The sequence below is a fragment of the Malus sylvestris genome, chromosome 12 (genome assembly GCF_916048215.2).
Source record: "Malus sylvestris chromosome 12, drMalSylv7.2, whole genome shotgun sequence".
In the NCBI taxonomy this organism is placed as follows: Eukaryota; Viridiplantae; Streptophyta; class Magnoliopsida; order Rosales; family Rosaceae; genus Malus; species Malus sylvestris.
Window position 1 is genome coordinate 26,131,540 of NC_062271.1, and position 10,174 is coordinate 26,141,713.

The following is a 10,174-nucleotide window of genomic DNA, read 5'->3' on the forward strand; positions in this document are numbered from 1 at the left end:
AGGATTTGATAAGGAGTGATGAGAGGGTTTTGAATAAATATCATTTTGATCACCTTTGACTCTTCCTTGATTGAGCCGTTATTGTCCGTTGCATGCACGTGAGAATCCGGGTGTGTCTCGAGAGTAATTTTATCCTTTTCATCCAAAAGTACAAGTATCGCCTCCATAATTTTCTTGATTAATTTTTGCTTCACAATCCAAACATAATATACAAACAGATATTGAAATTTGACAAGTAGTATACAGTTAATATATTCAACTGTGACCAATATTTGGCATATGATACATATCAATCACAAATGATTATGAATTCTCTCTCATTCTATATACCTCTTGAAAGAACATGATAATTTGGTTCCTAAAATGCTCATTTTGCAACCAAACAAAACCATAATTGCGTTATTTCTTTTACATGACAAAAAAGAAATTCAAACTTGAGTGGAAGGAAGTGTATATAGTGAAGAAGTTGGGATTCTACTATAAAACCAATTGGTAATATAGGAAGTAGTCCAACTTACTTATAAATTCATGCAAGTTTCCTACTCTCATCAATGTAAGATTCATTTTTAACGCGCCCCCATACTTGTGGCGAATTTTTAAGTCTAACATGTTGACAACACAACGGGTGACATGGAGCGCGTGTGGCCGTTTAGCTTCACACATATGACAACCTGCTTTGATATCATGAAGAAAGTTAGGGTTCCACTTTAAAATCAATTGGCAATAAAGAGAGTGGCACAACTTAATTATAAGCTCATACAAGATCCCTCCTCCCATCAATATGGGATTCATTTTCATCATACAATGTTCTAACTAACTGACCTAACATATGTTTGCGAAACATGAGATTAGGGCCCAACTACCATTACCCAAGCCCAAGACCTACAGTGGTGGGCCCAAATCAGTCACAATGTTAGTTAGGCTAAGGTGGAGATGAGTAGGGTTTTTGTCAAATTTGGTTCCTGGTTTGCTGAGTGGTGAGGTTCCCATAACTCAAGCTTTACTGCTTTTCTGCTTTAGTTGTTTCAACTGCCAACTACTTCTCATTCCCTTCCCCACCTAACCCTAACAAATAAGATTAAATGATGGATGGTATTGAAGTGGTTCAAATCTCCATTTTACAGCAACCCATGAAATGCACTTTCAAATCTCACCACTCATTAACCTAATGATCTAGAGAGAGAGAGAGACACACACAAATTTCCCACAAGGCCCACCACGAGAGACAGAAGCTACACCTGACATAACAGGGCCCATCAAATGTGTTCGCGTTCATCGTGGGCCAGGCCCCACCCCCACTTTGCCCCTGCATCCACATTTATACCGGTGTCTTCTTCACTAACCTACAATACGTCATATGACACAACGACCTCACAAAATACAACGATAGATAACAAAAAAATTTACATGATGTTATATAAATGATCAAGGTTCTAAAAGATGTTAGGTGTTAGTCGGGCGAGCGATTGGGGTCTAGCACCTAGGCGAATAGGCAGGGGACTAGGCCGACTAGGCAGATTTAAATAAATTTGTTATATATCATATAAATAAATGTATGATTATATTTAAAATACATTATTTCATTGCAAAACATAAATTGCAAATAAAATGACATATAAAATATAACGGATTAGAACATAATGAAAACATGAGAATAATCATATAATGCATGTTCATCTAAATATTTCATAAGTCTCTTTTAATTTATTAAAAAATGAAAAATAAAATTATCTATTTTATATATAAGTGAGAGTAGCGATATTGGCGGGTCTAGGTGATCTAGGCAGGCGCCAAGCAGGTCTAGGAGCCTTGTCTTAATTGCTAAACGCCTGAAGATTAACTGGGACGGTAACCAGCCGTCAAATACCTAGACGGAACCTAAACGGCACTAGGCAGAAATTTTTTAAAACTGTGTTAATGATACATAATGCCTCAATAGCGGTCTTCTCATTTTGTATAAATTTTTATCTTTATAATACGTACTCGTAGTCATATAATATAACAGTGCGGTCTGTCACGTCTGTGAATTATTTACATGCAGAAAACAAAAAAAGAAAAACTAGTTATATTTACAAGGGAGCATGTCACCGACAAACGATTCAAATACGGCACGCTATGGTTGAGTGTAATCTTGTAGTTAAGGTTTGAATATAGAGGTTATGAATTAGGAGGAGAATTCCCTCCCCTTTTAATCTCTCTCCCCTTCTCTTCTTTCTTATTTGAACGGTTACGGTTTAGCCACGTCAACATCTTATATTGATTTTTTTTATAGAGACAATAAGACAAAAAACAATATGTGAGAGGAGGAAAGGGAATGGGATGGTAATAGGAGAGGAGAGGAGAGAATCCTCCTCCTTTGAATTATTGTAGTTAAGAGACTCTTTAGTTATGTACAATTAACAATTCTAAACTTTTACCATCGTGGACGAAACTTGTTTTAGGTCTTATAAATTGTTGCAGACATGTTGGTGAAGTGTAGGGTAGAGAGAAAATGTAGCCAAATCACATGGAGGTGTCGAGTGTTAATTGGGTGTCGAACAAGATTCTCTTCTCTCTTAATTTTTCTCTCCTTCTCTACCCTCCTATTTAAACTGTAATAATTAAGTCACATCAACATTTTATTTTAAATTTTTCATATAAAGAGAAGGACAAAAAGAAAAGTATGAGGAGAGAGAAGGAAAAAGGATGGTAATAAAACAGGAGAAAATCTTACTCCGTCGAACTCAATGTGTATCTAACACAACCATAACAATTCTGAAGTGTTTGTGCTTCGTTGATAGTCAATTTCGGAAAAGGATCCTTGCTGGATCATTTTCCTAGGGATCCTAGGGATTCCGTAATCATGTCCGTTCATCGTACATCGTGCAATCAGAAATAATTTAAAATTTAAAATTGAAATATAAATAGTACCTAATGAAAACTGACCATATAATATACGATAAACGGACACGATTACGAGATCCCTAGGAAAATAATCCGGCGATGATCCTTTTCCGTCAATTTAGACATAGAAAGGTGTTTTCTAGATACCGCTAGTTTATTTTTTATTCCACATCTCAAATTATCAATGATTGAAAGGTAATTGTTTTATTATTCATACAAGTGATATATAGAACAAGAGGAATCAAACTAAGAACTTCAGGTGCATGAAATAAACGCTCTTAACTAATTAGTTACAAAATCTTGCAAAAGAGACATATTTGATCAATAATGCGAAAATTGGCTCACTATGAGGTCTTTAAAAAAATAAAAATAAATCAGATCTAAGAGAATTGAAGATAAGGTGAAACAACGTGAAACGCAATTGCTCGAGTGGATGGATTTTTCATGATTTTCTTAGTATTTTGGTATGCATACTTAAACGTATAACCCTATCTACTATAAGTTAGAAGGTTGTGGGAGAAGAGCTAATTAAGTTGAGAGATATTAAGGCATCAAAGGGTTTGGTTTAGAGTTAGAGGGTGTGAAGGAGAATAATTACCAAGGTTTGTATGGTAGTTTTGTTGTAAACTAAGGTTATTCCTATTTTGCCATTTTCAGGTATGGCAAAATTTTAATGTTTTAATTTCTTTTATTGGCTTCGGAGATATTTTAAGGGAGTTTTAATGAAAAATCCGAGATACTGTTTACTTTAACGAAAAATTATATTTTTACACTAAAAAGTCAAAACTGGTACTATTCATTTTACCCTTTATTTTGTCATTATCATTAAAACTCAAAGTTTTTAAGTCATTTTCATTAGTTTTTCTTATCTTTAAATGAGTGCATAATAATTTAATTATTTCGAAGGGTTCTGCCCTTGATCAATTTCAATGGCTTCTTGTGTCTCGTGTCACCTGCTGGTTCATTTAGCATTGGCGTAGCAAAAACGTTTTTAAGCGTGATTTTGTCTTCCCAAGTGATCCTAAAGTTATTATTCTTTCTTATTGTTGTGAATGGTTGCAAGCTATTATTATTACCTCTCATAGCCACTTAAACGATTTAGTGATATTTCTCTTTATTTGTAAGTGAAATGTCTTAAATTCGATTATCGCCAAAGATGAATTTGAACCACATTATTGTTAGTCCATTGTGAGGCTAAGCCAATCTCCCTCCCCTTAGTGTAGATAATATCGTTTGTTAAAAAAAAAAAATATATATATATATATATTATTACCTCTCATAAGTGTCACATCCCGACCTGGGCCCCCACCACATCACGGGCTCAACTCCGCCGTAGCACGATATTGTCCGCTTTGGGCCCTGACCATGCCCTCACGGTTTTGTTTTTGGGAACTCACACGAGAACTTCCCAGTGGGTCACCTATCATGGGATTGCTCTCGCACAAACTCACTTAACTTCGAAGTTCTGATGGAACCCGAAGCCAGTGAGCTCCCAAAAAGTCTCATGCTAAATAAAGATGGGAATATACATATAAAGCATAGAGGATTCACTCCTCTAGATGATGTGAGATGTTACAATAAGACATCCATGGCCCTTGCTTTTATTCATAAAGAACTATCTCCAAAAGGGTCGTTTAAACTCTTTGTGGATGGTATAAGAAAAGGCCCTCTTAAATTTATTAGAGCATGTGGTGTTATTAGGAACTTATTTTGAGTGGCATGTTGGGTTTTGTATTAATATTGGCGTGGAGAAATTCTCAACGCTGAAATTTGGGGCTGAGCGTCTTTGTTGGAGTCTGATTCCACAATTGATGTCTAACGAATATCACATAGTGCCACTTATAGTAATCCTCTTATTGATTCAAGCTTGTCGTGAGATCTTACATTGTGACTAGGAATTTGACATATTTATTGTGAGACAAATTTTGTACTAATGAGTTGGCCAACCTGAGCCTCTCTCGTATTTTGAACAAACTTCATCTTCTTATAAGCAGTTATGCTTATTTGATATTTTTGAAGTCTCTCGCCCTTGCAACATTATTGGTAGCTTTTTTGTTGTCAAGCTATTAGCCCCTTTGTTTAGCCAAACAAAAAAAATTGTGCCTATTTTACTAATTAATGAAATTCTTGTGTACTGGTTGCTTTTGGCTGTGGTTATTTTTTTCTTTAAAAAGAAAAACAAGTTAGAAAAGAGAAGCAGAGAATCTAATACCATGGACCTAAGAGGATATGTTTGTGTCCAAAAGAATTATATATGATAACATTTCAAGCATACATATCTAGGTGATGGTGGAAATTCCAAGAGATATTTGCAGAAACTAGGAGATGAAAGTAGATCACCATCTTTTAGGTTAAATTAACCTTTGAAAAATAGGCTGAAACGAACAGTGGTTCATATACCCATCCAAAACGATAACAACATCAGTTCAAAATGCGTTACCAGAAGTATCTTTTGCAGGCAGAAAAGGAGGGAAATAAAAGGCAGACAGATATTTTTTTTTATGATTTTCTTTTCTTTTTTCTTCCCTTTTTTTCTATAAATATGTATCAGTACTTATCCATCTGTACCCTATGATGTCAAAAGTAACGTAAAACCGAATGGGATTTTAGCAACAAAATTTTCCACCATGCCTGAATCTGCATCTAAGAACAAGATCATGCATCCAACAGTTTGTCATTGGCTGAAACCACATAGGAATTACTTGGCTCTATTTACAGCTGCACAACATGTGATTAAGATATGATTTAGTAAAGTAATCCAGGGTTTATTAAATCCTTAATCATGATTACGTAGCCAAAGATGTGATAAAGTTCCTCACTTTCCCCCAACTTTATACCCTTCCATTAGTATTAAACGCACATCTCCATACACCACTTGACTTGACCCCCTTGAAACCCTACAAACTACTGGATATGCATTTTGCACATCCCCATACCCATACCCTCTTTTTTCCATACATAAAGAAGGGAATGCAAACCCCAGTTTCCCAGGTCGCCCATCTTTGTACAATTGTCGCTCAAAGTCGCTTAACTTCATAGTTTTAATGGGATCCGGTGAGTTGGTATGATTGCTTCCGTTCCTGTACTTTGAGCTGGGTGTGTCACCTTTCTTATGTGCGTAATTGAGAGAAGAATTCTGGTCCTTTTTTCCTCTTCTCTGGGCTCTTGACAAGTATGAGTTTTAGTGACGAATCCGTAAGTCCGTCGAGCTGTTCTTCGATCCACTCAGCCAGGACCAGCTAAAAAAGGGTTCTCTGATTCGGATAACATCCACTCACATAAACAAAATAAAAATATGCTCTTTCCATGTCCTTTTCTAGCTGGAATCTTCACAACAGTTCTGTGACTTAAACAACAACAAAAACCCTTTCCTGTTCTTCCCAAAAATCCCTCCACTTCCTCTGGTCTTTTTACTTTCTTCCATTTCTTCAACCATGCATCGACATCTCCTCGGAACAGCGCTGAACACGGCGGCGCCGTCGTCCAATGGGAACAGAACCGCCGATTCGTTCATTAACGAGGCCAACTTCGACACCAACATGGTGATCATATTGGCGGCCTTGCTGTGTGCTCTGATATGCGCGCTTGGTCTCAACTCGATCGTCCGCTGCGCCCTCCGCTGCAGCCATAGGTTCGTTCTCGAGACGCCGGAGCAGGCGGCAGCGCGGTTGGCCGCCACCGGCTTGAAGAAGAGCCATTTGAGGCAAATCCCAATTGCGGTGTACGGCTCCGGCGTGAATATTCCGGCCACCGAATGCCCAATCTGTCTTACGGAGTTCGAAGACGGAGAAAAAGTTCGAGTCTTGCCAAAATGCAATCACGGATTCCATGTGAGGTGCATAGACACGTGGTTTCTGTCGCACTCCTCGTGTCCGAATTGTCGGCACTCGCTGCTGAGTACGAGTTCAACTGCCGCCACCGCTGCGGCAGCTGCCGTTGCTGCAGATTCAAGTGGAGAAGCTGCGGCGGCGGAGGAGGAGTCACCGGCAGCGGCCAATGAGACCAGCCAGCAAGGTGGCAGAGTAGTGGTAGTGGTCGAGCAGGGGAGTTAATTTTGCCAATTGGCCAAAAGTCACAAAATTTTATTGTTTTTTGAAATTATTGATCTAATTTTGTGGAGGCCAATTAGCAATTAGGGAATGGTGGGAGTTTTTACTTTTATTTATTTTGTAGATTATATATTATATAGAGCAATATGAGATCAGATCACTACGATGAACAATGTCTTCTGGTGTACTTCTCCGGTCAGATGTATATTTCAGTAGATAATAAAAAAAATCAAATGAAAACCAATGTCTACTAAGATTTGCAAATTCACAGCCATCCAAAATTTTGAAAAATATGTATTGGCTCCGAATTTTTAATCAAAGTTTGTAGAGAGAAACTTCGATAGGTAGCGCAGTTTTCATACTCGGGCCACCAGCACATGGTCTGGTGAGACCAAATTACAGGGGCATGTGAACCATTAATTATGAAGTCTATGAGATTAAAATATACGAGGTTCACATTCCTTTGTGATTGATTTAAAGATGACGTGATTGAAGTGTCTTTATGTCAACTTTTTCTTGAATTGGAGGAACATTGAACAAATAACGAAATGACACTATATTATATGATTATTATTTAGTGTCATGCAATTCTCTTCTTGATGAAAAATTTGTGACACATACTTTATACAAAGGAAATTATTATAGTGCGTCTTTTTTTTTTTTTTGGCATACTCTTGTTTATTTATGCTCTTTAATTCTCATTTATTTTATCTGATCCAAATGCTAAAAAGTAAAACTCTGCACTAAAAAAAAGTATGTAAACATTATTTTCCTTTTTTGAAATTATTTTGAACTAATTAGGTTTAGTTCAAATATTTTTTAATCTTTGTGGACAAATGAAGTTTAAGTTTTGGTTAAATGGTCCAATTTTTTTTTCTGAGTAAAATGAATTTCATTCAATGCAATGATTACATCAACGACATGTAAATGGGAAGGTCTCTAAAAAAATCTTAACCGAGTAAAATCCAGTGGGAAAATCCCAATTAAGGAAAAAGGGACCATACATGCACATTACAATTAAAGGAAAACTAATAAAAATCATTTGAAAACTTTGAGTTTTAATGATAAGGACAAAATAAAGGGTCAAGTGAATAGTAAAATGATTGACTTTTTAATGTAAAAATATGATTTTTCGTTAAAGTGAACATTACCGGGAGCTTTTCGTTAAAATTCCCTACAATTAAACCTCATCTGCGGACTAAGTCAGAATACACTGCATAAGCCGAGGTGGTCCTCACTCAACCCAAAACGATAAATTCCGACATTGTAAACTATACCGGGCGAATCGGTGAGCCACAGTATTTGCCTCCCGCGGTACGTAAGACACCGTTACCTAGTTCTCTTGTATTAGAGACCATATCCCATCAACATAAATGGTCCAATTGTACAGCTATGGGACGGTGAGTTGGAACGGACTTTATTCCCATCACTGCCTACCTCAAAGCCAATCGATCCTCCATCTTTTTACTTAAACCAAAACTTCTATCCGTACGAAAAATATCAAGACAAGTAGAGAATTCATTCCCTAGAAATTTTTTTCTTTCGATCTAATCTCTTACACCTTGGCAATAATAAGTGATGGATTAAGAATATAAGATCGCTACCGCTATGTTTGTTCTCGATGTTGGAAGAGATTTCAAATTTGAATTAAATTTCTTGTTTCTCATTGATGGAGAGAGAAGATTTAAGACCGACGCCTCATTTTTTTATTTTTTGGCTAATTAGGATCTTTATATTATTTTAAGAAAATCTTACATGCAACTGGAATGCAGGGTGATAATATTTCAAACTAATCGTGTGTTGTCATATGAATATGTTAAAACACATGACGAAGTATTATGAGCATAGAATATCATTCCAATTTGGCATCACTCCCCAAATTAGGGTTTTATGAGCTTTTGTCCTCTATTCTGGATCTTTATCTTCTACTTGAGAATAACTTACACGCAACTAAATCGCTAAAGTGAAATATCCATGAAATGATCGATATTTCTGAAATATCCAAAAAATCAAAGATCGATATGGAAAGGGGAGGTGAAATGCAAACTTCACCCTATATCGATGATAAATAGGAAAATCAATGAACATCAACGATATTTACCAATTAACTACAGAAATTTTGCCGAAATCCATTGCAGATTTTGAACTTTTACATTTTTTTGAGAAAAATTTCTTTAGTTTCGACTAAATCTAAATGAGTTGGTATTTCCACTCCATTGCAAATTTCCATCAAAGATATTTCTCTAAATTTACATATCGATATCTCCACCATATATCGATATTTTAAACACTGGCTATAATATGTGAGTAAAACCAACACAAATAAGAGTGTTATAGACTTCGAATATCTTCTCAACTAGAACGCCAAAGTCACAGTTTCACAGATCAATCATCACCCTCATAGAACCTAGGGTTTTGTGACCTTAATCCTCTAATCGCATGCGGATTTATTTGAGCCGTGAATCAACGGTCCATGCACTTCAGAAAGTTGCATGCATGATTCAGTTACTGCTGTAAAACAGTGGAGCCTAGTCCTCTATGATTGCAAGTTATGCCAAAGACCAAGTGAGAGAAATGTCGACATTTTCTAATTGTCGTTGTATCAACAATAAGTGAACCATGGACCACCCACTATTTGTGCCTCTTGGCCGAGTACCACTTGTTTGCAGTTAGCAGGTACTTGCATTGAATTGAAGGGAAACCTTTCATCAATTGGACAGGTGCATGGCTATGGATCTGATGTGAAAAGTCGGGGCCAAAGGGGAAGAAATGGACGATTTATTCACTTCTTCTTGTTTTGGGGTGGATGTAAACAGTGTGAGCAGAAAAAAGTTAGTAGATTCTTACGGATCACAATAAATATGAGTAAAATATGATCCACAATAAAATATATAGTTTTTTTACGATTAACCTCATTTGCTTAAAAGTGCAGTAACTTTTTAACCGCATATCTTTAATTATGAGGTTGAAGTATCACCAATATTAATAATATCAAATACATATCCACACATTAAAAATGGCGAAATTAATTATATCAAAGAAATATTCGTTATATATTTATGACTGAGAATAAAACCACATATTGTAATTTTACGACGAAAAATTCGTTAAATACTATCACTCTTATACAATTTGTTTTTTGTTAAACAAGTTTTAGGAGAAACAATGAATTCTTAGGGTTTCCTTAGTGATTTCGGATCACTAAAAATAGCCTTCTGGAGTTGTGATCGTCATTTCATCAT

At 36.2% G+C, this 10,174-nt stretch overlaps 1 protein-coding gene across 1 annotated transcript; it reads left to right on the forward strand.

Moving 5' to 3' along the window:
* Positions 1–5,467: 5,467 nt before the first annotated feature.
* LOC126594043 (RING-H2 finger protein ATL74-like) lies at positions 5,468–7,172 on the forward strand. The gene has a single exon (XM_050260241.1). It carries the CDS (start codon positions 6,318–6,320, stop codon positions 6,933–6,935), a length of 618 nt encoding a protein of 205 aa, XP_050116198.1. The 5' UTR covers positions 5,468–6,317; the 3' UTR covers positions 6,936–7,172.
* Positions 7,173–10,174: the final 3,002 nt, after the last annotated feature.

Excerpts from the sequence above, each read along its gene's own strand:
- LOC126594043 (XM_050260241.1), top strand. The coding sequence starts at position 6,318 with ATGCATCGACATCTCCTCGGAACAGCGCTGAACACGGCGGCGCCGTCG.